The sequence below is a fragment of the Atheta coriaria genome, unplaced genomic scaffold (genome assembly GCF_025399875.1).
Source record: "Atheta coriaria isolate IRGN ID8LTWV9N9 unplaced genomic scaffold, Caltech_Dcor_3.1 hic_scaffold_9_pilon, whole genome shotgun sequence".
Taxonomy (NCBI): Eukaryota; Metazoa; Arthropoda; class Insecta; order Coleoptera; family Staphylinidae; genus Dalotia; species Dalotia coriaria.
In genome coordinates this window covers 4,119,299-4,146,998 of record NW_027045451.1, presented here as the reverse complement: position 1 = coordinate 4,146,998, position 27,700 = coordinate 4,119,299, and the positions used below count along the sequence as shown (strand labels likewise).

The 27,700-nt window shown below is 39.5% G+C and overlaps 2 protein-coding genes across 2 annotated transcripts; one reads left to right on the top strand and one right to left on the bottom strand.

Annotated features, from left to right (window-relative positions):
- The first annotated feature begins 676 nt into the window (after positions 1 to 676).
- On the top strand, positions 677 to 24,158 carry LOC135798062 (papilin-like). Its single transcript, XM_065310745.1, is given in 20 exon segments — positions 677 to 954; positions 14,678 to 14,741; positions 14,810 to 15,100; positions 15,103 to 15,149; positions 15,151 to 15,230; positions 15,233 to 15,432; positions 15,434 to 15,621; positions 15,623 to 15,717; positions 15,720 to 16,799; positions 16,802 to 19,831; positions 19,933 to 20,103; positions 20,201 to 21,220; positions 21,286 to 21,462; positions 21,591 to 21,824; positions 21,881 to 22,105; positions 22,164 to 22,297; positions 22,360 to 22,510; positions 22,627 to 23,109; positions 23,232 to 23,504; positions 23,558 to 24,158. Coding segments are annotated over 20 exon segments (8,145 nt in total). The 5' UTR covers positions 677 to 931; the 3' UTR covers positions 23,737 to 24,158.
- Positions 24,159 to 24,216: 58 nt separating this feature from the next.
- Positions 24,217 to 26,545, bottom strand: LOC135798063 (serine/threonine-protein phosphatase 5-like). The gene is made up of 6 exons (XM_065310746.1): positions 26,352 to 26,545; positions 25,882 to 26,271; positions 25,531 to 25,817; positions 24,896 to 25,452; positions 24,756 to 24,837; positions 24,217 to 24,695 (listed from the first exon to the last, which is right to left on the bottom strand). Exons 1-6 carry the CDS (start codon positions 26,431 to 26,433, stop codon positions 24,636 to 24,638), a joined length of 1,458 nt encoding a protein of 485 aa, XP_065166818.1. The 5' UTR covers positions 26,434 to 26,545; the 3' UTR covers positions 24,217 to 24,635.
- Between the last annotated feature and the right edge of the window lie 1,155 nt (positions 26,546 to 27,700).

The following is a 27,700-nucleotide window of genomic DNA, read 5'->3' as shown; positions in this document are numbered from 1 at the left end:
AATCAATCAACAGGTTGCGAGACGTAAAATGGGTTGCCTATATTAAAACAACAAATGAACAATTATATTCAGTTGAAAAAAGTTTTAAAAGTCCTGAAATCAAAAAGAATACATTACTATTGCATATACATTTTATTTAATATAAAATTGCAATAATAATATACATATTATTAATATTATTAATATTATTATATATTATGCTAAATTACACATTTTACGTTAATGTTATTGCACTATACTCAAGTTTATAGTATTGACTGCGCATGTTAAGCGTAAAACAGGATATTATTCACACTTGCATCCACTGTCATAAAACTTTATCTATTTTATGACGTCTCAAATAAAAATTCTGCGTTTGTTCACATGTGCACTTAAGAAACTCTGAAAATTTACAGTAACACCCTAAAGGCAAGTCAAGAAGTGTTAAAACATCTGACCACCACGTGCTTCTTAATTTTCAGGGTAAAATAGCAACCATCTAACTCAGCTTATTCACACACTATTCTCATACGTTGCAAAAGCTTTAATATTCATTGACTAGAACGCATACTATACTTACTATTCCCGACTGGCTGGTTCTATGGGCTGGCTTGGACTTGGTGGTAAAGCAACTTTGGTGTAGCTTGGCTGGTATAGCTGCAAAGAAGCCAAGTAGTCTCAGTCGGTTGCGGGTGCGCGTAGTGGTTGGCAGCGCGCGCATACTTAGCATACTTCAGCGGTTCAGCCCAGCAGCTTCAGCGCTTGCGAGCTTGTGAGCGGGCGGCGCGGACTCGTCTCAGTCAATCGCGGCCGGGGCGGGCGACGCGCCTGATGCGCAAGTGACTTACTCCGACCTATCGGTTTAAATTCGTTCGCGCTTTCGTTTGAATTACGCGCATAACGCGCCTGATTTCGCCGTGGGTGCGCGATAACAAGACATTTATCTGGGAGAATGGAAACTCTACGGCGACTTGGGTAAGTTTTTACATAGAAACAAATTAAAACTTTTTGAATATTTTTTATTTAAACAAAAAACATGGATAAACGAAGAATATATTAAATTTATTCAGAAAAAATACTCGCATGTTATAAAAGTGCTCTAAATTTGAACGCAACGCCTTTAGTTTTTTGCCGTCCGTTTCCTAGAAGTGCTTGGTGTTTCTTTCCAGGCAATATCTTTCGGTCATCTTCCGATTTCGGATCTGTTAACTAAAAGATGCGTTTGTTCTTCGGCCGCGCGCTGAAAACTCTTGAAGCTTGTGAAGCTTCCCGCACACGTCGCGCTCGCACATAAAAAGCGTCGGCGCAAAACGTTCGTCGCGCGCGCGTTTTTCGGTACGTAATTTTTGCCTGTTGCTCCTTTTGCTGCCCTTCGGCCGCCCTGGGCTGCACACAGAAAAAACTTAATCACGGGTTATTACCCCGTCATTATTTCGGGCCGTTTCTTCTCTTCTCGAGAACAATCCCCCACAAGTGCCCCGTTGCTCTGAGAGTCGAAAAGCGATTAACGAGAAACTAAAATTCCGCTGATGGATAAGCTCTCGTGCCAATTTCGTTTCGGACCAATTTACATATGCACCTAATATAAATTTATGTTAATTCATGTTTTTATGCGTTTTAAAGTTCCTAGAAGGGAATTTACACATTGGTAATTGTGATGTGATGTGTGTGTTAACTTGGCACTGACTTTGTCAGTGTTTGCAAAAGTTTAGTAATAAATGTTAATGACGTTTTGCGTTTTTCGGTTCCAATTACACGCCGTATGAGTTTTTGTATTCGCATTCGCACGATGCGTGACATTTTACCTGGTTAGCGTCGTTGTGCGAACAAATAGTCAAACAATTCAACTGTTATTGAACAACTTATTGAATAAATACATAATTGCGGACGTGCATACAACGTAATTATCAACGGATGATTTTTATGACCGGCAATCAAGGCCAAATTATGACATAGTCGCCTAGTTTGACATAACCCCAAATATTAACCTAATATATTTGGTGTGAAGGTCATTGGAGTCGTTAAATTAATTAGTTTTTTGGATTTTTGTGTAGGCGCCACCCTTAAAACCTACGGCTTGAATTTTATGGATCATTAGAATTTGTATAGTTCGTAAAATGCGTTTTATAGCTCTTCTAATTGCATTATGACAAAGATGGAGAGGAGTATATGTTACCACGTTTTCAGTCACCATAGATATCTGTAACATCGCGTGGCTGTTGAGCCCTTTGGCATTTGTTCTCGACTATGAGAGTAGTTTTCTTCATTAAGAGCAACGAAATTCCATGCGGCCGTTTTACCACTTGTCTGCGGCGTGTCTTCGGTCAAGCCCTGGGTCCATGCCAGTCGCACCCAACTCTTCGACTCATCCGAGCCCTTTTGTCGTCCGCGGCGCGTTGTCCCTTTTCTCCATCTCTGTTTTCATTTTTTTTCCAAATCACGTATCAATCTTTTTTCCTCCGGTCGACGAGCGAGTTTTTTATTCATTCATCGATTGTATCACCGCTACGCTTCAAAAAGAACGAGTTAGAGATCTGAATCTGGTTCGAAACCTGACTCCAGGGCCAGGGCTTCAATTGTTCCACAAGCATTTATGGTCATTGGTCATTTGGTCATTGTTATTATATTATTTGTATTCTCACCCGCAGTGCTGCAGCCGTTTGTGTGCGCGCATGATAAGAAAGCAATTAATATCGCATGCGTACTTTGCGCCAGCATTATTCCGGCTAAATTTATCATAACATAAAACTTTAGAGGTAATTCAATTTCACGGAAGAAATGCGACGACCCCGATTTTCCATTATGCTCTAACAATCAAAAAGCTTTTCCGCGTTTGCTGGTGCACTAGTTTAAATTCAGCCTTTATCAGTTGGTACATTTTTAAGACAACATTAAAGGCATCTGCTCGTTTCACAATTCTGTTACAAATGTTACAATGAATGATTTCAACTTTTCTTTAACTTTTAATAAGAGTATTTCTTGTATGAATTGCGTGATTGTGTTCTGAACGAATGGTACGAATGGATTATCGAAGAGCAAGCGTGGTGTGATAATGGCACGAATCGAGGTCAGGAAGCAAACGAGGCTTCCGCCTCCAGCCTCTCTTCCGTCTTCCCGCGCATTACAGTTTCGCGTGTGTTACATTTCAACCCAAAAAACGAAATATTATGCAATCTTCTAAAACTCAAATTGGTGATAACAATATTATCGAATTATTTGGACCAGTTTTTTTGGTGTTTCCTGTGCCAGTACTCGTACACTATCACAACCTCTTTTTGATTAAAATTTTTGTTTCGCCTAATTTTGAAACCTTTGTCATTTATCGTGTAACTTAATACTTTTGGGAACTTATCACATTTAATGGTCGTTCATTGATTGATGTAATCCGATGCTTAAACAATTTTTAACGACTGAACGACTGAACGATTGAGTGATTTAAAACTTTAAATAAATATTTTGGAGTAAACATGTTTTGACAAGAAGGTAATGGCATAGATGAACAATTAGTTAATCATATTATATTCGGTCAATTTGAAAAATAAACTTGCAAATTTCGTCACAAAATTTCTTCAAAAAGGTTCAAATTCCTATATTCGGGTGGTCGTTGGTGACTTAAGTAGGAAATAATGAAGAAGCATTTTTGGGAGTCTGTCTCGAGGGATTTAAACCCTCTTTTGAAAAGCTAAGTCATCACTCATAGATACTTAAGGGATGATACTGACTTATCTAAATTTTAGAAAACTGATACCAAAATGAATTGAATTATTAATATGAATAAAAACTTCAAAAAATGTAAAGCCGGATATCTTAGATATTTTTGACTACTCATGATGATTTACTCCAAATTTAAACTTTTATTTATAATACTAGTTCAAAATATTATTTTTTTTATATGAGAAAACCACAAATTTCATGATTTGTTATTTTTCGTTGACCAAAAAATGCATCACAAGTAAGAATTAAGACGTTGCGCAAACAATAAATAAACGTGGACCTATGCGTTGCATCCGACAATTGATAAACAAACAATGCCAGCACGTAATCGCGGCCCCGCGCATTACAGTTTCGCGTGTGTTACATTTCAACCCAAAAAACGAAATATTATGCAATCTTCTAAAACTCAAATTGGTGATAACAATATTATCGAATTATTTGGACCAGTTTTTTTTTGGTGTTTCCTGTACCAGTACTTGTACACTATCACAACCTCTTTTTGATTAAAATTTTTGTTTCGCCTAAATTTTAAACCTTAGTCATTTAACGTGTAACTTAATACTTTTGGGAACTTATCACATTTAATGGTCGTTCATAGATTGATGTAATCCGATGCTTAAACAATTTTTAACGACTGAACGATTGAATGATTTAAAACTTTAAATAAATATTTAAGAGTAAACATGTTTTGACAAGAAGGTAATGACATAGATGAACAATTAGTTAGTCATATTATATTCGGTCAATTTGAAAAATAAACTTGCAAATTTCGTCACAAATTTTCTTCAAAAAGGTTCAAATTCCTATATTCGGGTGGTCGTTGGCGACTTAAGTAGGAAATAATGAAGAAGCATTTTTGGGAGTCTGTCTCGAGGGATTGAAACCCTCTTTTTGAAACGTTAAGTCATCACTCATAGATACTTAAGGGATGATACTGACTTATCTAAATTTTTAGAAAACTGATACCAAAAATGACTTGAATTATTAATATGAATAAAAAACTTCAAAAAAAATGTAAAGCCGGATGTCTTGAATATTTTCCTCTACTCATGATGATTTACTCCAAATTTAAACTTTTTTCTGATAATATTAGTTCAGAAAACCACAAATTTCGTGATTTGTTATTTTTTCGTTGACCAAAAATGCATAACAAGTAAGAATTAAGACGTTGTGCAAACAATAAATAAACGCGGACTCCTAGCGGGCGTTTGCATCCGACAATTGATAAAACAAACAATGCCAAAGTAACGTAATCGCGGCGGATTCAAAACGATTAATGATCGATTCATCAAACAACTTGAATTATTTCCATATCGCCCTCAGAAATCCTTACCAACAAAGCATAATAGACATGGTACAATAATACCTGCACGTGTGAGTGTTGCATTCTTCATATACTATTCTTGCAAGATGTTCGATTTGTGCCAACTCGGACACCAGTAACAGCACTCAACTTAACTCAACGCAGTTGAACTCTGATTTCTTCATTTTTTACATGCTCGCACATATCACCAAGTTATATTATAGCGCAATGCATATCTATGCATTACAATACTATAGCCCCACCAATTGAACAAGAAGAATGCCTGTTGTTGTGTATGTCGACAAGTAACATCTTCTTGAGGCGACATCACTATACCAGACAAGTTTAGTGGTCAGTGTTTCGCGCAGTACGAGGACATAAAATGAGAATTGAACATGGAGATGCAAAACCACACAGCCACACACAACGAACACATGTATATTGATGGTTGATTGCGGATGGCGGTGGCTGCGCGGTGGTAGACCACAAATACCACACGCATGCAATAAACGCAATAAGGTTCTTCACTCCGCGCGCCGATGAAGATGAAGATGGAGCGAGCGATGGTTGTTCGGTCGGGCGCATCCCGATTCAATTAAAACCCAATCAATTAATATTATACATGATTATACCTTGTACCCTTACCTGCATTCGCCGCGCCGTGATCAGAATGCGTCGACTTTTTAGTTTCGTTGCGGTGTAATTCACTTATAGATTAATGGTTTCGGCGCGTTCGACATGTCCAACAACTTGTTTAATCGAACAACACCATCACGAAACAAACAACAGAAAAAATCAAAACATAACCTCATTTTATCCCTACCTAAATATTTATTGAAAGTTGAGATTTTATTATTTAAATAGATAGTTTTGTATTTAAATAAACTGAGTGAATAGATAAAAACACACTAATACGCATTAATAGCCAATAACTTTCGATGAAGAAGAATTACCTACTAATAATGAGCTAGCATAATGCGCATCGCAGCAGTTCGCGGTACGAAAGCTTAACGAGTTTAAAGCTTCATGCGGCAAAGCTTGCACATAAAAACACTAATTTACGTTCGACGCGCATCTTCGTTTGCATCAACTAAAACACAAACGCATGGTGCTTTGTTTTCCGTATGCAAACGAAAAAGACTCGTGGATGGCACGGGCGCACAGACGGCAATTTACTTAACTGTACAGTGTTCACTTTGTTTGCACGTATTTTCTGCCTACAAGGCCTACAAAACGATGAAGATATTTGGCAAATATTTGGATTTCACTCAACTCGCCTCCAGACGCTTTATGAATGGAATGCTTGCGGAGTTGCGGAGTTAATTCAATCCATGGAGGTTTATCGCGCTTGAAAATCAACGATGATGAAATGTCACGTTTATTGTGAAGAGCTGAGCTTATGATGAGCTTTTTCGTGCTTGGTAATTGTGGGCGGTGCAATGTTATCTAATTTTGTATCGGTTGAATAATATTCGCTTGATTAAAGAGGAGAAGAACGCCGCATCATCCCGGGATGTTTACGTAATTTCACGTTAGATGTTTAACAAAAGAATGCAGAAGAAAAGAACGAACAGTCAAGGGCAAAGGTCGAGGTTTTCAAGCTTTCGCACGCAGAATAAGAACTATTTACCTAACAGTAACATTATTATTATATGCAACCCAAATTTCATTAAGTAAATCATACGTTAAGAGTTAGGCAACGTAAACAGCATTTTTTTATATTTAAATTGTCATCTAATTTGTATAATATTATGATCCTCGCGTCTCTTCCCTCGCATTCCACATATTCTCTTGTTTTTGCTAGCAGGTTTCGCAGCGCAATACTTGGTGGCGCATAAAGTACTTATATTACATCGAATAACTCGCCATAAAATGCGCGTCCAGCACGTCGTTTAATTTAATCTCGCCGTGTTGCATGGCCTCGTCGGCGGGTCTCATGCGGTTCTTCTTCTTCGCCGGTCTCTCGATGAGATGCATCTCTCGGCGCGTTGCGTCTTCGATCTACTAGGGCCTAGTCGTATACGCGCCAGGGTCCGTACGCAATGCTTATTACTTCTACTCCGCGACGCGTTCTTTTACTTCTTTACTTCTTATTCTCTCGATGAAAACGGCGATTTATTCATGGGATTCTTTCGTGTTCCTTCGTTTGCTTCAATCTCAGCCGAGCCGGCATTGTACCGGCTTCCCTTCATTCATAGCGTCCTCGCTATGAGAGGATGAGGATCATCAACATGCTCGTTTTAAATTCCGTCTTATTAATTGGAAAATTAATTACAGACGTTTAAACTGCTCCGAGGCGATCATAAACCTAATTATCACTTGATTTATGCTGTCAATTTAGGAAATTATCATTTTAAATCTTTTATTTTTAAGTTTTGGTCAATTTTCAAATTGTTTCCTAGTTTATTGATTCTAGGCAACCCAAAAAACCTAGTTAATGACCGCCATTTCAAATCGCGTGCATATAAACACTTCGCCACCATATTAAATGTTATTTAGCGCTATTCACGTTATCGAACTTTGCCTGTTGCAACCGGCACGTCTTGTTATGCTAGGTACTTGAACACTCGACTTTTTCAAGTGGCCGAGAGTGCTTTTTATGCGCGCCACGAAAGTGTTAAGTTAAACTTCGATCTGTCGCCTTTACTTGAGGAAAAATTTAAGTTATTGTCAATAAACACGTTTCGCTCTCCGTGTCGATGCATTTCGATAACGTATTCAAGAATTTATTACGATAATTCCTGATTAAATTTATCTCTTGGTTAAAAATAACGTTTTATAAACGATTAATTAATTTATTTATATAATGCTGCTGGAAAAAATCAATTATGCAGTGTATTATAGTTTACTCAATGCACGAATGCATGTTTTGCTTTCCTGCCACTTTCTTTCTTCGTTGCTAGCTTTCCCCCTACGAAAATATCAGCGTGCCAGCACGTTTTATCGAAGATTCTTTATTTTTGTTCGTGCTGCACTTTTCAAACAAACGCTGCAAAGAGAATGATGTTCGTATATAAATAGCACCTTGCATATTACTTACAAATTATCTATCGGTGATAATAAATATTTAGATTTAGAAATTAGAACTAGACCAGTAAAGCTCCATAAAGTTAGTTTTACGTTGGGTTTAGTTCTTTTAGTTTAGGTGGAAATAGTATTTATAAAAAACTTTTTATTTCATTATTCCCTGGAAAAAATTCTTCTCAAATTTGAATAAAATGATCGTTATGCTAAGTCAGTTTTATCTAACTTTTAGAAGACTTCCAGCTAGGAGGAACGTCGATTATCCGACATTAATAAATTTCACGCCACATGCACACACATACTGATATCACCGAGTTCTGGTTTTCTGGTTTCTTAATGGCGGTCGCCAAGAAACAAATTTTTTAGGTTAAAACAAGATGCACTTAAAGATCTTTTTAATTTTACATCAAAAACTAAAAATTCTTATCCAGTAAGAATTAATTTTATTACAAATTTTAATAGAGAATTAAGACTATAATTAATAAGAAAAGAAAATAATAAATTAATAGAAATAAATCAGTTGTGAAAAGTATTCAAGTACTTTATTTTGTCCAGAACTTCTAAACATTATGTAAAACTAGGCCGGAAAACCAAAACCCCAAATCTTAGTAAGTAAGTAAAGCAACGTAAAAACCTAATAATAATAAACATGTTCGTATCGGTGATCTGGCTGTACTGTTTACATTGTCTTAAACTTTAAGCTTCTAAAAATTAAATAAAAATAGATTTTATTCCTGGAAATTATCGGTTTCTGCGTCACTGATTGCAAAAATCGTAAAAATTGCAATAAAAATCCGTATGTAGCATGAAACGATCGCCATAATTATCCATCATTAAATACCTGAATTTAATCAGCGCAGTCGGCAATAAAAATTAAATACGAGCACGTAACAGTTTTAATTAAGCTACACATGCAAATATTAGGTGCATCATATTTGCGTCTCCCAACGCGGAACTTTTTAGTTTTAATAAACAATCGAACAGATGGCACTAAGCGCGTCCAGTGGCGTACAGTTTAAAATTATCACGAATATAACCAAGAAATTAACCCAAATATGTAAGGTAACTTAAGTAAACTATTACTACTGAGCCTGAAAGCTAAAGATAAATTGTGATTTCGTTTGTTTAGTCGTGAAAGAGCATCAAACGCAACGCGTGCATGATTCATGCAATTACTCGTCTTGGGGTTTTCTTAATGCGTGCAAAAGTGTGCGAATTTAATGTTAGCGGAAATGTGCGGCAATCATTTTACGCGTTTGTTTAGAGACTTATAAATATAAACGCTGTGTAAATTGGAAATCCCTTTGACGAGTACCGTTAACAAATCAGAAAAGATAACAAACCTGACTGTGAAAATATAGTTTGATTTTTTTTAGTTTCATAAAAAAAAACGAAAAAAAGCGTTTGTTATTGAGGTTATGTTTAGACAGATAAATAGCAGTGGTAGCTATTAAAAGTAAAATATTTGAAACGCCCACATTGGGCCATTAACAGCAGGATGCAGGACGACGCTGAAGAAAGTCTATTATCACCCGATGCGCCAACAACAACTAGGTCTAGTTATAATAGCCCTATGAATAATTACTCCACTAACTTGTCTTGTCCAGTTAGGTACAGTTAAATTTATTCCTAGAACTTTTCAAGAGTTTGAATGTAGAAAAGTAATATAAATGTTTTTTTTTTGTATAAAACTTTATATTATTTACTTCTTTATCACAATTTCCTAAATATTTACGCATTTATTTATGCTTCCTATAAATGAATAGTTTAAATCTCTCATTATCGTCATTAACACTTTGTGTAGCTTTTATTTTAGCCCTAAAAGCGTCAAACGTAAAAGATTCGAGCGCAGTTAGTTTAGTAAATGCGTCCGTAATTGCATAATGCTGTCTGCATAGACTGCTCAAATAGTTTTGCTAGAAGCGCATCGGTAATCACAGCTCGCGGGTCAGTAGTAAAAAGCTGCGCGTATATAATGACGATAATGATTGTAATAACGTCGTCACTAATGGTCGATTACCTCTTGCCTTTAAGCAAGATGCAAGCAGAGGACCAATGAGCTTAGGATTTTCTCGCTAGGAAAAACTAATAGATCTAATTATCTCTTAACAAAACAAAATAAATAAAGAGGGGAATTCAATTGTTAAATGAAATTTTATTTTATTTATGAAAAGTTTTTATTTTTTAAAGTTTTGTAACCAAAATTATAGAAAAATCAAAAGTAAATTCAAATAATTTTGATTTTAATTAATAAATAAAAGGGTTATTCATTGGTTTATCGACTACAATGATAAAATGTTATTCTTCCCGTTGCGTAACGCGTCAAACGCAAATAAATTCAGTTATAAAATGGGCGTTCGTTTCATCGTAAACCCACTCCTTCCGTTTTCGCTCTTTTTGTTCTGAAAATTATGCAATCTTTACCGGAATTGACGACACTGATAAATTATTCCTACATAAATATCACTACTTACTAAACACTACAAATCAAATAACAACTACTTTTGTTTACTTTACCTGCGTTATAAAAGAACACGTGCGCCATCTGTGAGCAATTCTACACCTTGTTGTCCTTCAAGGTCTGGTTTAGATAGCCGCAATCGGTAATGTTATACTAATTCCAAGTCTCAAGATGCGCCAACAACAACTAGGTCTAGTTATAATAGCCCTATGAATAATTACTCCACTAACTTGTCTTGTCCAGTTAGGTACAGTTAAATTTATTCCTAGAACTTTTCAAGAGTTTGAATGTAGAAAAGTAATATAAATGTTTTTTTTGTATAAAACTTTATATTATTTACTTCTTTAACACAATTTCCTAAATATTTATGCATTTATTTATGCTTCCTATAAATGAATAGTTTAAATCTCTCATTATCGTCATTAACACTTTGTGTAGCTTTTATTTTAGCCCTAAAAGCGACAAACGTAAAAGATTCGACGCAGTTAGTTTAGTAAATGCGTCCGTAATTGCATAATGCTGTCTGCATAGACTGCTCAAATAGTTTTGCTAGAAGCGCATCGGTAATCACAGCTCGCGGGCCAGTAGTAAAAAGCTGCGCGTACATAATGACGATAATGATTGTAATAACGTCGTCACTAATGGTCGATTACCTCTTGCCTTTAAGCAAGATGCAAGCAGAGGCCCAATGAGCTTAGGATTTTCTCGCTAGGAAAAACTAATAGATCTAATTATCTCTTAACAAAACAAAATAAATAAAGTAGAGAATTCAATTGTTAAATGAAATTTTATTTTATTTATGAAAAGTTTTTAAGCAAAATTGAAGAAAAATTGAAAGTATATGCTAATAATTTTTGTTTTAATTAATAAATAAAAGGGTTATTCATTGGTTTATCGACTACAATGATAAAATTTTATCCTTCCCGTTGCGTAACGCGTCAAACGCAAATAAATTCAGTTATAAAATGGGCGTACGTTTCATCGTAAACCCACTCCTTCCGTTTTCGCTCTTTTTGTTCTGAAAATTATGCAATCTTTACCGGAATTGACGACACTGATAAATTATTCCAACTACACATTAATATCGCTCATTACTAAACACTACAGATCAAATAACTGCTACTTTTGTTTACATTTACCTGCGTTATAAAAAAGAACACGCGCGCCATCTGTGAGCAATTCTACACACCTTGTTGTCCTTCGTCTGGTTTAGATAGCCGCGTGAATCGGTGAATGAAATGATACCGACTCACGTCTCGAATGCATTTACCTGCGTGTTTACCTGGGCCTCTCACCTGATCGCACGGCGCGACCACGCACCTACGTCCACCTCACGTGCTTCGGGCGCGTTTAAATATCACCGGCGATTCACCTGGAGGAATCGGCTTTCCGTCGTCCAGGAGCGCATGAACTCGAGAAGGCGAAAGCGTCGAATACCATAAATTGCTCCGCCTTGTTCCACTCTACTACTAACTATCTTTATCCGACGCGCATCGTTATAGCATGGCACAGGTAAACCGGTACCGTGGCAGTATTGACTGGAGTTTCCTTCACTGCGCTGTTCGCTGCGCTAAATTTTACCCGTTCCATCAGCAAACTTGAGGGAGAGACCCCAGCGGTCGAAAGCGTAAGCACAAGAAACAGGTAAATGTTACCTACATCGCTTTGCTGCGCGCCTGGTCGGCGCAATCCCAACGTTAAAAGCGAATTCTAACAGGTAAGCAATGACTTCTTCACGTCGGCTAGTGGCGTAATTACATCGGTGAGCGTAATTCACGATGGCCTACATTAAGAATTCGGTGGGTCACATTATGTAATTAACTAAATATGGCCGCCATCTTGTATTCAGTGCACATGGACGCGATTTTACCTTGAAACGTTGAAAGGTATAAGAATAACGTGAAATCTACTTTTGTAATAGGCTTCTCAAGCAGAAAGAAAGAGAAGAAGTTATTGATTCAAGAGTTGAAAAAAAGGGGGTATGCATTCAAAAGTTAGGGGAACACATTATATACATATCCTTTTCTTATATTCGACATGTTGTTTGTGTCTCTTTCTATTTCTACTTTCTTTCGGTTGTCGAAATACAAGTAAAAACGAGCACAAAGTGAAAGTGCGATTCCAACAAACGAAAACGAAAGTGAAATTTTAAGATTTTTAAAAGTCCCACTTTTAATTCACATTAAAATTACATAAAATTAATAAAAATTAATAAAAATAATTTTGTAATAATTTAGTAATTTTTTGTATTTTACTAACTGATCCTGCGATATTTGAACGTTACGATTGCGGTATTATTGAACGCGCTAGTCCTGGAGGGTCTTCGAGTCCTTCCCCGCTGCGTTGGTAGTTATCCTTGGAGAAAGGCCAAATATGGAAAGGACAAAAAGGATGTCCGTATCAAGAGAACAGCGTGTCGAGAAGGTCGCACTGCTTTCGCGCTTTCACCCTCGCGTGCTATCGCCACCCCTCTAGAGAGAGAGTAATCAAAATCGATAAAATAAAGGGATGACCAACCAACCCCCACTTTCCAACACAACTGCATGTTTTAAATGTGTACACACACTAGTATGTTAAATGTGAGGGTGGTGTTACTGTTAGGGGCGGCTTTGCAACTACCCTCTTGATGTTTCTGCTCTCCGTGCACGAGGGACGCTCCGGATCTTACCTACTGGTACGGCACCCGGTCTTTGCGGGCACTGTACCAACGTCCCCGATCGTCGGGACGTCCCCTCGTTATCCTTGCGGGTGATTCAGGATACGTCTGTGAGTCCTTGCTCCGCGATCGTGAATTTCAACCTACCGCAATGTATATATCATTGCGTCGTTTGCCTTTCTCTTTTTCGACTACGGTGTAGTTGTGTAGACGGCGTTGAATCCGGAGTCCGGGCGTGTTCAGGCGTTCTTCGTCGCGCGCGCGCAACTTCTTCATGTTCGATCTCTCAATATTCGACGGTGTGCGCCGCGCACGCCTGCTACCATCGCATGTTCTCCCGATACGCGGGATGTAATAATAACCCGAAATACGACCCCGCACAAGGTTACTTACCTCGAGCTGCGAAATATTTCTTGTGCCAAATTACCAACTACAAACGTACATCACTACAAATTAGAAGAACTTCAAAGAATTTAGAAGAAGGAAAAGTTTAAAAAGTAAAAACAAAAACAAATTAGTAAACAAAATGAATATTTATTATTCAAATCGAAAAACAACTGTTACAACCAATATTATACAAATAATTTATATTGTTTTAACAAATTAGCATGGATTTTATTCAAGTTTAATACAAACAGGTTAATAAGTATAATAGTGTTGAAACAATTACTTTAACGTTTGTTTTGAATCCTTGAACCTGGGTCCTGTGAGAAAATCGATTCAGGACTAACGAAATTGAGGAGAAAACTCGCCTGCCTTGCGGATGTATGCCGTCCTGATACGTGGGACACTAAAGGGTTTACCTACCAGGCACCTTCCTGCGTTTTCCTGCCATTAATCTTCCTTCCTTTGTTTCTATTCCAATAAGACACATAAGAACAAATAGTAAAAGTTTTTAAAATAACTTTCTTGTTATAACACAAGATTAAATATTCGAGATGCGATGTGAGAGTTTTTGTGTATCTTTTTCTTAGAACTTTGCAGTGTTATAATTTATATTATAGCACATAAGTCACTAAATATACATAATATTGTATTATTTGCTAACAGTAATTAAATAATCTGCAAACGCAGTATAGATTTATTTATTTTAAATATCTTATTCTTGTTAAATAAAATATAATTTGCAATGCACCAAAAAAAAATCATAGTTCATACTCCTTTTTTTGCTCAATGTACAATTCCGAGATACAAATTTAAATGTAATAAATTGTGAAATATAAACAACCAGTTTACTCGTATATACGAGTAGGTACACACTGTACAACTTGCACTGGCGGAGACAGAAATGTTCTTTGCTCCTCAGAGACCTGCAAGAGATAACAAAAATGCTCCCGGAGTGATCACTCATTGCGGTCGCGCGGTTGGTGGTTTATTGCGTTCCTCCACCTTTGATTCCATGCATCGCATGTTTTACGCGCGCACAAAGTAAATTATCAACTTGACGGTTTAATTTCCATTTATCAACGCGCCGATAAAAATTTGAATATGATCTGAAACGTGATCATGGGCTATAATCGATTTTGTTCTTTATTCGCAGGTCGCCGCTTCTCATATTCGTGGTACTCGTAGCACAATTTACAATAATCGACTCGTTTAGCCACGTAAGTAAAAATTTAAATAAAAAATCAATGTAGATGGTTATAAATTTATTTCTTTGATAATCTCTTAGCATGTACGGCATAGAAGAGACAGATTTAAGCGTCAACAAGGCGAGAATCTTTACTTGCCTGCTAGCTACGTGACAAATGATGCGGAGGGTTATGGTGACAGTGGTCCCTGGCAGGATTGGTCTTCTCCAAGCGCTTGTACCCGCAGCTGCGGTGGTGGTGTTGCTACTCAATACCGTGTCTGCCAACCGGGGTACGAATGTCGAGGACCATCGAAGCGTTTCTTCTCTTGCAGTACACAGGATTGCCCCGACAATGGCGACTACCGAGAACAGCAATGTTCAGAGTATGATAAAGTATTCCTTTCGAAGGCATCACATACCAGTGGGTTCCATACCTAAAGCGCCGAACCCTGTGAGCTCAACTGCATGCCACGTGGTGAACGTTTCTACTATCGTCACAAACTGCACGTCATCGACGGTACTCCTGCAATAATGAAAAACTCGACGTGTGCGTCGAAGGCAAATGTCAACCTGTGGGCTGCGATCACATGTTGGGATCCAACGCACGAGAAGACAAATGCCGCGTATGTGATGGAGATGGATCATCTTGTAATACAGTTTCAAACACAATTGATTTACAAGACCTACAAGTTGGGTATAATGATATCATTTTGATCCCGGCTGGGTGCAACCAATATTGATATCAGAGAGCGTGCTCCATCTAATAATTACCTTGCTGTTCGTAACCAGACAGGGCATTATTATCTTAATGGAAACTGGCGAATTGATTTCCCTAAAACATTGGAGTTTGGTGGATGTAAATTCCATTATACCAGAACACCGCAGACATTTTCCGCTCCTGATATGTTAACTTGTAGGACCCACGAATGAACCTTTGATCATTTCACTATTGATGCAGGATGTCAACGTTGGTGTAGAGTTTGAATACAGTGTCCCAAGTAATATTGTCCTAGTGGTCAGAATGAAACCTACGTCTGGACATATGACCAATTTACTCCTTGTACTTCGAGTTGTGGTGGAGGAGTGCAATATCGTAATGTCTCCTGTGCTGGGCGTGTTACCTTAGAACCAGCTGATCCTAGTTTATGTGACCCTAGCAATCGTCCCTCTGATAGTCAACGTTGTGGTGATCAGCCTTGTGATGCCAACTGGATTGCTAAACCATGGGGTAAATGCTCAGCACCTTGTGGTGTTGGTGGAAATCAAACTAGACAAGTTGTTTGTGAGCGTGTAATTGCCAGTGGAGTAGCTAGTATAGTCGATGATGAACAGTGCGACAATATTCAGAAACCACCTACTGAACAACCTTGCAATCAAGGACAAGTGTGTGCTGAATGGCATACTGGAGCATGGAAACCTTGTGATCATCTTTGCGGAGGCGGAAAGGAAACGCGCGTTGTGACTTGTTTCAGAAAAGTAAAAGGCAAGAAAGAAAAACTTGATGATTCGGAGTGTGCTGAAGGAAAACCGGAAAACGAACGTATTTGTAATCAACGGCCATGCGAAGGTGTCGACTGGGTGACTTCGGATTGGTCTGGTTGTGACAAGTGCGGTCTGACTTCAGAGTCTCGTCGTGTGCAGTGCGCAACTGCCAAGGGTGAAGTATATCCGGAAGAGTTGTGCAAAGCTGACGAAAAACCAGAAGCAGAGAAAGAATGTACCACGGAAGTTAAAGATTGCGAGTATGAATGGTACGCGTCGCAATGGAGTGAATGTTCAGCAAAATGTGGAAAAGGAGTTATGACTAGAAAAGTCTTTTGTGCTTCCATCGAAGATCTCACTAAGGCCGGTGATGAAAAATGCAATCCTGATATTAAATATAATAACAGCATGGAGTGCGAAGGCGAACAGGAAACTTGCACAGGTGAATGGTTCAGTGGTCCATGGAGTAAATGTTCAAAGAAATGCGGAGGTGGTGAAAAGACAAGAAAGGTAATCTGTATGCGCGAGGAGGAGACTGTCGCGGCAACTGAATGTGGACCAGATCAAATTCCATCAAGCTCTGAGCAATGCAACACCGAGGCATGCGATAAGATGAAATTCTACCGGTTGACGTGACTAAACCAGTTGATGTAAGTGAAAGTACTAAGGAGAGTGCTGCTACTGATGAAGGAACTGGTATGACTGAAGGTGGCAGTAAGGAAACACCCGAAGGATCAGAAGGAACAACCGAGCCCGGAATATCAGTAACAACAGAAGATGACTTTGAAATTGTGGAGACAGATGATTGTGACGATGGCGAATGGATTGATGATGATGAAGATTATGATGAGGATGAAGATGAAGACAAGGAGGGTACGACTCCAATGGGAAGTAGTGAAGCTACTGATTCTAGCGATGCTAGCGATGGCACTACTGTTTCTGGTGCTACTGATGCTTCCGAAATGACAGAATCTTCACTTGCTACGGAAGATCTAATGTTAAGCGATTCTACAGGCTCTGAATCCGACGCAACTGATGGAACACAAAGTACAGTTTCCATGGAAACAGGATCCGGTGATGACTCTGATGTTACAGGTACCGGCTCTGATTCTACAGGATCAGACACTACTTCTTCCTTGGAAGGATCTGGTGATGATGATGTTACCAAACCATCAGGTGCAACAGATAGTTCTGTTCCAACAGATTATGATACTGCGGAAGTTGATTTAACTGATTTTGATGTAACCGGTATCACCACTGTATCTGGTGAAACTGATGCAACAGATGTCACTGAGGAAGGTGCATCAACAACTACTTCAGATGAATCGTCAGAAGGTACTTCTGATTCTAGTGCAACAACTGTTTCATCAGGAGATACCGATAATACCGAAACAACAGAATCCACCGAGACCACTGAAACAACTGAGAGTACCGAAACAACTGAAACTACGCCTGATTCATCGGATACAACAACCGATTCAGCGACAGAATCCACTACACCAGAGGTATCTGAGACCACCACGTCTGATTCATCGGATGCTACAACTTTGGCGGGTACTAGCGAGGCAGCAACTGATGATACCTCAGATGGTACCGATACCGATGTTAATCCCGAGGCTGAACTGCCATCCGTTACTACAAAGAAAACAGATACAAGCGAAGGTGTCACCGAAACTACGAGTGACTTTACTGGGTCAACTGAATCAACAACCGAATTCACCGGATCAACTGAGTCGACTACTGAATTCACTGGTTCAACGGAAAGTGCTACTGAATTTACCGGATCATCTGAATCTACAACTGAATTTACTGGCTCCACAGAATCTACGACCGTGTTTACTGGGTCAACGGAATCAACTACAGAATTTACGGGATCGACGGAGTCTACTGTCGAATTTACTGGATCAACTGAAACATCTGAATCAACTGAAAAGGATATCTGGTCATCGACTACTGAAATTGGTTCTACACTCTGGACAACCACTGAAATCACAGAAGAGTTGTTTACGCCTAAACTTAAGAAATGCAGGAGGAGGAAGCGTAAGGACTGTAAAGAAACTCCGTACGGTTGTTGCCCAGATAAAGTTACTATCGCTGAAGGACCCTTCGACAAGGGTTGTCCAATGCCTGAGACCTGCAAGGATTCCAAATACGGATGTTGTGAAGATGGTGTTTCTGCGGCTATGGGTAAGAACTTTAAAGGTTGCCCACCAACGCATTGCGAAGAAAGTCTTTTCGGTTGCTGTCCGGATAAGAAGACACCTGCTGAAGGCGAGAACAAGGAAGGATGTCCACCACCACCGCCGAAGTGTCTTAAATCCAAGTGGGGATGTTGTAAAGATAATGTCACAAAGGCCAAGGGTCCCAAATACAAGGGATGTGGCAAGGATAAAGAAGATTGTAACAAGACCAAGTTTGGATGTTGCCCAGATGGAAAGAACGCTGCTGAGGGTGAACACTACAAAGGATGCGACATTAATTGCAAGGAGTCTCAGTTTGGCTGTTGTCCCGATGGAGTCAGCGCTGCTGAGAACATCAACTTCAAAGGTTGTGAAACTCCGTGTTCGAATAGCACTTTCGGTTGTTGCGAAGATGGTGTTACACCTGCTCATGGCTATTACCGTGAAGGATGTTGTCTTAGTTCACCGCATGGTTGTTGTCCTGATAATATCAAACCCGCTGAAGGACCTAATCTGGAAGGATGCGGTTGCGAATATTCTCCATACCGTTGTTGTCCTGATAACACCACTCCATCTCGTGGTCCTAATTACGAAGGATGCGGATGTCAATACACTCCAAACGGTTGTTGCCCTGATAGTTACACCCCTGCTGCTGGTCCAGATTACCAAGGATGTTTATGTCACACTCATCAATTTGGCTGTTGCCCAGATGGTGTATCAATTGCCCAAGGACCACATCAACAAGGTTGTGGATGCAGGAACTCAGAGTTTGGATGTTGTCCAGATACTAAGACCCCAGCCCAAGGACCAAACAACGAAGGATGTGGATGTGACGCGAGTCAATTTGGCTGCTGCATGGATGGTGTCACTGAAGCCAAGGGAGAGAAGTTCGAAGGTTGTGAAGAGAAACCAGAAAACAAACAAGCCGGATGTTGGCAGACCAAAGAACATGGACCTTGCAGGAACTTCTCTGTTAAATGGTACTACGATCAGGATTATGGCGGCTGCGCACGGTTTTACTACGGAGGTTGTGAAGGTAATGAAAACAGATTTAGAACAATGGAGGAGTGCAGCGAAACCTGCGTTGAACCCAAAGGACGTGACAGATGTAAACTACCCAAAGTCACCGGCGGATGTGAACGTTACAATCCAAGTTGGTTCTATGACCAAGAACGTAATCACTGCGCTCAATTCATTTGGGGCGGTTGTTTGGGCAATAATAATCGCTTTGAGACCAGCGAGGAATGCATCAAAGAATGCGTGGTTGATTCAAATATAGATTCCTGTGACCAGCCTAAAGAAGAAGGCCCTTGTAGAGGACAATACCTGCGCTGGTATTATAACAACGAGACAAGCACGTGTGATCAGTTCTACTACGGTGGGTGCCAAGGCAATAACAACAATTATCCTACCGAGCAAGCGTGTCAACAACAATGTGCTGCACCCAACAGGAAGAAGGGTATGTTTGTTAATTTAAATTAATTATTAGAATTGGTTGAGGTGTAGAAAATACTAATTTTAATCCTTGCACGATTTTGGGTCTTTTTGGTTACTAATTAGAACACTGCGCGTTGCCGAGAGCGCAAGGCAATTGTGAAGGGCGAGACTCTAGGTGGTACTTCGATGCGTCGGAGAAACGCTGCATGCCCTTCTATTACACTGGGTGCGAGGGTAACAGAAATAACTTTATCTCACAAGATCAATGCGAAGCTGATTGTCCGAGAGAGATTCGTAAGTGCATGTTTACATACTAACTCAGAACAAATAATAACTTTTTCAGTTGCACCTAATCAGTTTTTGTTACCATATTAATTATATGTTTCTATAGAAAAAGACATGTGCCACCTCCCAGCAGAAATCGGTGACTGTGCTGATTACAAAGAGCGCTGGTATTACAACACAGCAGAAAAACAATGCCGTCAATTCTTCTACGGTGGATGTGCTGGCAATGGTAACAACTTTGCCACGGAACAAGAATGTCTTGGTAGATGCCAACGTTCTGAACCTCCACCACCACCACCTTATGATCCATATGCCCAACCTGATCGAGAAGAAGACCGCCGTCCACCTAGTCAACAACATCCCTTCAACACAGATAAATGTTTCTTGCCTTCGGATGCTGGTCCATGCCGAAACGACTCCGAAGCAAGATGGTTCTACGATCGCGACGGAGTCTGTAAACAATTCATGTACGGCGGGTGTGAAGGCAACGCCAACAACTTCAAAACCCAAGAGGAGTGTACTCAAATGTGTGGAAATGCACAAGACCTTTGCACTTTACCCAAAGTGGTTGGACCTTGTGCCGGTGAATTTGCTCAGGTCTTCTATGACCGCGATACTAATTCCTGTCAAGAGTTTACGTATAGTGGATGTTTGGGTAACGCAAACCGCTTTGACAGCATTGGGGAATGCGAACAGAGCTGTAAACAAGGTGGAAGAGAACCAGCCACACAAGCGCCTGCTAGTGACACAGCAATCTGTTATGAACATGTTGATCCTGGATACTGTAACGAGTCTATCGCATCCTTCTACTTTAACATTCAAACACAACGTTGTGAGACCTTCACTTACAGCGGTTGTGGCGGTAATGGTAATCGTTATGCCAGTATTGAACAATGCGAGAGGCAATGTGGGGCATTTAGAGGCCAGGACGTATGCTCCTTCCCACCAGATCAAGGAACATGCAGAGGATACTTCTCTAAATTCTACTATGACGAACGTACTGGTAGCTGTCACGAATTTGCTTACGGAGGGTGCGAAGGCAATGGAAACCGCTTCAGTTCTGTACAGGAGTGCCAAGATGTCTGCATTAAACGAGACGAGACCAAACCCAACAAGACTAGTGGAGGTAAGATATCAAAATTTTAAATTATATAAACTAATAATCAATGAGATTGTGTTTGTCAAACAAAGAGGTTTGCCTGCTACCGTTGGAGGTCGGCAGCTGCAGTAACCAACTGAATAGGTGGTACTTTGATAATGCTCGTGGTGAATGCCTCGCATTCGTTTACACCGGATGTGCTGGGAACTTCAATCAATTCGATAGTTTCCAAGACTGTGTACGCACCTGCAATGCGTATCTGCGGAAGCGTAAGTTGCATAAATTGCAGCTTCAATTCGCACCGCATTTTATTTTATTATATTATAAATGCACCAATAGTTAATTTAAGTAATTGATTGGTTTGTAAATATTTATTAATTGTGTTTTTATCATGTAGAAAACGAAATACCAGTGGCCGAAGGCGATTGCTTGGCTAAACAACAACATTGTCATGAATTGCAATGTCCGTATGGTGTCCAAGCACGTACTGACAACAACGGTTGCACAGTCTGCTCATGCCATGATCCTTGCAAGGATGTCTATTGTGAACCAGGAACGCGTTGCGGTATTGATGTAAACCACAACCGAAGAACAAACGAGGATGATACTTTTGTTGCTACTTGCCGTCAAGGTAATTAATGCAAATATATTATTGATCTTTGGTTTAACTGAAGTAAATGTTTACAGAGAATAAACGTGGTATCTGTCCTCAATTGGCACCAAGGTCAAATGAAGATTGCGAAACGAATGAAGAATGCCGTTCGGACGCTGACTGTATTTTAGATCTTAAATGTTGTTTAACTGGCGGATGTGGTACTGCTTGCGTGCCACCTCATTCAGATGAACCTAGTGAACACCAGGTACCCACGCATTACCAGCCTGCGTACACCGCACCACCGATTGAAGCAGGACGTAAGTGACTTTATTAATGGTATTATTTTAATTTGCTTTAATGATTAAAAATGTTTAGAATATGCTCCAGTAATCGATGAAGACTCATATGAACCGGCGGTCACTGCTAGAGAGGGTGATTTTGCGACGTTGAGTTGTTCTGTACGTGGTAATCCACATCCGACAATCAGTTGGAGCAAAGACAACCTTATTGTAAGTAACAATATCATTTTTTCCTGGTTGTTTCTATTATTAAAGACAAATTTATTGTATAGATTGATGGTAAACTACCTCGTTACCGTCTTCTTCTTGATGGTAACTTGCAAATTGTTACCTTGCATCGCACCGACAGCGGCATTTACTTGTGTACAGCTGATAATGCAGTGGGTCCAAAGATTAAGAACCAAGTGGAACTCACCGTTTCAGGTATGTTTTATTCTACGTTCAATATATTAGTAATACTTAGTTGGTGTTTGTTTTAATTGTATGTAATTCTAACATGCGCATGTTTCGTGGTTGTGGGTAAACTAACAAATGAGTAGATGGTGTACCCTTCGAAGCGGGTCTATTAGACGTCCCAGAAGAAGAGCGTGCAGTCACTGTTGGATTGGGCTCGCCAGCCGTGCTCAACTGCTATGCCCTCGGCTTCCCCATTCCCACGGTCACGTGGTGGAGAAATGAATCTTTAATCCCGCTCAAGACCAGTCAGTACGAGCAACGCAAGGACTATTCCCTACTTATCAACAAAGTGGAATTACATGATTTGGGCGTGTACACTTGTCAAACATACAATGGTATTGGTAAAGCCGCCAGTTGGAGCGTGACAGTCCAGGCGCAAGGTCCTGTATACAGCACCAACCCTGATGACTCTATTTACATGCAATACGTGATTGACCAGCCCCCATCAAGAATAGAACCCACGCAATCTCCGTACTATCCTCCATATGGTCAATACGCACACGTTGCAACACATCAACCTGCATACGTTCCACCAGTTTATACTGAGCCACCAAGGACCTATCAAGGTTTGATATTGCATGAATTGTAATTAATAACTTATTTAGATGAAGAGCATGTAAAAGTGGTGGTTTAACAAAACAACACTATGGAAGTTATAGAGTTGAATTTAAGTGTATGACTTTTGTAGTTCCTGTTGTGGTACGTGTCAACCCAACTGAAGCATCCGCAAGCCAAGGACACGACGTGGGCATCTCGTGTGATGTTGACGGATATCCAGTACCGCGGGTGGAGTGGTTCAAGGACGATGAGAGGCTGGAACGCTCTCCGCACTACGAAATCACCGAAACCAATCGATTACTGATCCGGAATATTACCAGCGATGATGCGGGTACCTACAAGTGTGAAGCGACCAATGTCTACAGCCAACATAGTGGCTCTGCTACAGTTACCGTCAAGAGTGGTACGTATTATAAACATAATATCTAACATATTCAAACATTTACGTGTCTTTAGGTCCGTATATTCCTCCATCGTGTAGGGATAATCCATTCCTGGCGAATTGCAACATCATTGTTCGCAACAACTTATGTAACCACCAGTACTACTCGCGCTTCTGTTGCCTTTCGTGCGCGAAGGCCGGCAAGCTGACGCCATTCGAGGAGTCCACGGACGTCGACTCCAATCGGATTTAATTCCGGCCCTAATTAAATTATCCTTTTTGTAACTAGTCCGAATTTATTCATTAATGAGAAAAAGAAACGAAAATCGTCTCATCAAATCCCTTCCTTTACGTTTATGGAATATGCACACTGTACGCGAGCGTTTAATAACGAAATTATGTTTTGCCATATTAAGCGACCTGCAGGCCACTACTGCGAGTCGCGTATTTGTACATAGATATACTATAAAGAATACCATTAATTAATTTGACGGCGGAGCAATGCAGAAGTATCAAATTCAATGTGTTCGTAATTAAAATTAAAACTTAACGTCAAAAAACAAAAAACGTGCCAATGCGTTAATATTATGTGTTAATGTTAATTATAGCAATTTTTGCGATTTTGTATGATTGTATTTTTGTACTCATAATAAACGATGGTAACTGCCCTTCAAATCGTAGACAAACATATTGCTCAAGTTTTAAAAAAGTTGCGTACGAAAGTTCAGGAAGCTATGGTCTAAAATGTTCTTTATATAATGTATTAATGCATATTAACAATATTCATTTAGTTGATACCTCGTGATATACTCGTAGTTGGTCCTAAAAGTACCCATAACTCAATTTTTCACACCTTCACAATTCACTATTGACTTTTCGTTATGAATTAATCAAGTAATTAAATTCATCATCTGTGATTTAAATCATTGGGGTTTTAGTAATTCCGTATCAGTTACGAAAGTACGTGACGTATAGAATGATCACCGGAGATTTTCGTAAGAAAACAAAAAAAAAACAAAGAAAAACAAAACAAACAAACCGACGATGGCCATCTCGGGCTAAACACGATTTGCGACTAAGTATTTGGGAAATTAGTTGTTATGCAATTGATCTATGAACCTAAATAAAGGACGATGTGCTGCGGTGTGGGTACTAGCACATCATGCTGAGCAGTGAGGACGCATAGGCCATTGGTTTCACATCCGGATGAGGCTGAAACAAAAAAAAACATCGTTTATATATCAAAACATTGTGATAAATCACAAAACTTACAACTGCTTCATATGTGGTGTATTGAGGCAGCATTTCCTTTCCGTTCAGAACGATAAATGCTCCTAGGTTTCCCATTGTATCACTGCAAGAATCAACAATATAAAATTTACAAAATTACAGAAAAATAACTATATTCTCACCAATAATTTGGAGCAGAAAACACAGTAATGCATTTTCCATTGTGCGCCACCTCGTAACCGTCTTTCTTAACCTCATGACTGCGAATGATGTAGTCCAACTTGTTCAGCTCAAGGAAGCGCTTGGTGACGTCCGGTCCAAACTGGCATCCCACGCCGCGTTTACTCGGCGCGCGGCCTTCCTGTGGGTGTGGATCACTCCACAGCAATTCGCACATGGGGCCCTCATCAGGCGGTTGTCTATTGCGTTCGATAGTACGAATTTCCTCCAGCGTAACATCGTCACGACTAAACAATCCGCCATGCATAACCAGCACGCGTTTATTGAGGCAGTGCGCTAAAGGCAGCCAGTTGTATACCTCTGTGAAGAGGTCGGCCATACGCGAGGTGTACTTCGCCTTAACCTCGCCCTCGAAGCCGTACATTTGGTTCATCGTAGCACTTTCGTGATTACCGCGCGACATGAAGAAGTTGTTGGGGTACAGAAGCTTAAAACCGAAAAGAGTGAAGATGCATTCAACGGAAAACGAACCTCGATCGACGAAATCTCCATTAAACAACTGAAAAACACAAAAAAACATTTTTTTCAAACATTTAAAAGGAAAAAAAAAAGGAAAATTGTATAAAAAATTACATACATAGGGATTTGTAGATGATGGCAGTCCATTCTTTTCAAATATGTTCATGAGATCATAGTATTGTCCATGGATATCACCACAAACAGTAAACTTATCATCATCTCCAATAGGCACATCAACCAGTGAAGGCTGCTCCATGAAGTAAGCCTTTATATCCAGTAATATCTTAAATGCATACTTCCTGTGCAACTTGCCACAGCTCTTGTACAATTCCATTAACTCCTTCATAAACTTAAGGGTAACTTTACCATCCTCCAATTCAGGACCAGTGTAGTCATTTTCAATTGCTACAGAAGCAACACACAATAAATACAAAATTTATACAAAATAATATAAAAGATGAAAGCTTACTCATAGAATCTAAATTTATACTATCAGCAATGCTCTTCTTGTTGTGCTCCACTGCAATTGCCTTCTCAAATGCAATCTTCTTAACAATTTTGTTACATTCATTGTACTTCAGTTTAGCATCCTTATTGTTTGGACGCACTTTTGTCACATATTCAAAGTCCCTCAGTGCTTCCTTGAATTTGCCTAAAGACATGTGAGCAGCGGCGCGGCGATAGAAGCCCTTGATGTAGGTATTGTCCAGCTCAATAGCTTTGGATGCATCTGAGAGTGCATAGCCAAAGCATTCTGTTTTAAGGTAAGCAGCACTCCGATTGCTAAAATACACGGCGACCGTTGCGTTAAGGTCTATTGCTTTGGTGTAATACTCTATTGCTGTGTTGTAGTTTTGTTCTGAAAAGCAATGATTTCATTTTTCCGGTTGTACGATAGGTTAGAGGAGTCAATATCAGCGTGAGCGGATGTCTACATACTTTTGAAGTAATCATTTGCTTCGTTCTTCAGCTTCTCGGCCTGCTCGACGACCTCAGGCGATACGTTCGGTTCCTCACTCATGATCGTCACGCAAAAAATCGGGAAAAGAAAGGAGGAAAACGGCAGACAACTGATTCGCACGGGACAACTGCTCGGGCGCCGCACTGGTAACCTAGCGATTTGACGCAGGCCGACTACCACTACCACTACAAGTAATTTATTTCAAACAACTTAAAATATTCCTGGAAAAATATTAGTAATTTATAATAGTACATAACAAATATTTATTTAAAATTTTAATACGTAAATTATCGAGATTTTTTTCTCAATTTAAGTTGACATAAAGTGCAAAAAAGATAATTGTACCTATATAAAACAATAATTTATTGATAAAACAATTTAAATATTTGATGAGGAGTAACCTATTACATTTAAACAGTTTCAAATCTTAGTTTTTTCAGGAGAAATACAAATGTTTTAAAAATAGGCAATTTTCATACTCTAATTCTATTTCTAATACGTGTGTATAATAAGTTGCCTATGTTGTAAGTCCGCTCTTACAATGTGTAAAATTTCATTCAAAAAATCTCATATCTTCATGTTATTTAATACATCAATTTTTGGACACGCTGAGTAATTAAAAATATATAATACTGTTCTTTCTTAATTTTTATGAATGGAACGTTGCTGCCAATGGTTGTTACAAATGAACAAACGATCGAAAATCCAATCGGAGCGAATCTCAGCGGGAGCATTAAGCTTGGCGGGGACGGCGGCGAACATGGTTTGGACATTACAGTGATTGCGAATGGCGGCGGCAGGCAGGACGACGGCGGTGACGTCGGTCGGCCACATATCTGTTGCAGGCGCGCGGCGCGTCCCCCGATAAATGTCGACGTTCGCCAACGCAACAATTTCCCTCTCACCATTCGCCATTTTCCAACCAGTCGAATACAACTATACCTACAACAACTACATATATCATACATCTAAAAATATCCTCAATGTTAAAAAAAATGGAATAATTTTTGAATGTCAATGTCTTTGCTTTGCCCATATACATACATGATGAGTATTTGAGTTAAGTGCAAAAACTAATTCCAAGCGCGTTACGTGCGTTACGTCGACCAAAGTCGTGCAGTCTGAAGGATTAAAAGGATTAGATTGGCTCGCATCAAATCAAAAATGCACATAGAAATGAGCTGTCTGCGGGCGACGGCGTCGCAAACAAGACGATAAACGGACCATCGGGAGCGCGATTACATAAATAAAAGCGCCCCTCGGTTTCGTTTACGCGCGCGTTCGCGTAATGTAGGCCGCAATCTATCAAGACGGGGCCGCCACCGCC

Coding starts and splice junctions, on each gene's coding strand:
- LOC135798063 (XM_065310746.1), bottom strand. CDS start 26,433: ATGAGTGAGGAACCGAACGTATCGCCTGAGGTCGTCGAGCAGGCCGAG. Junction 25,453..25,530: donor CATCATCTACAAATCCCTAT/GTATGTAATTTT, acceptor TGTGTTTTTCAG/TTGTTTAATGGAGATTTCGT. Junction 24,696..24,755: donor ACACCACATATGAAGCAGTT/GTAAGTTTTGTG, acceptor TTTTTGTTTCAG/CCTCATCCGGATGTGAAACC.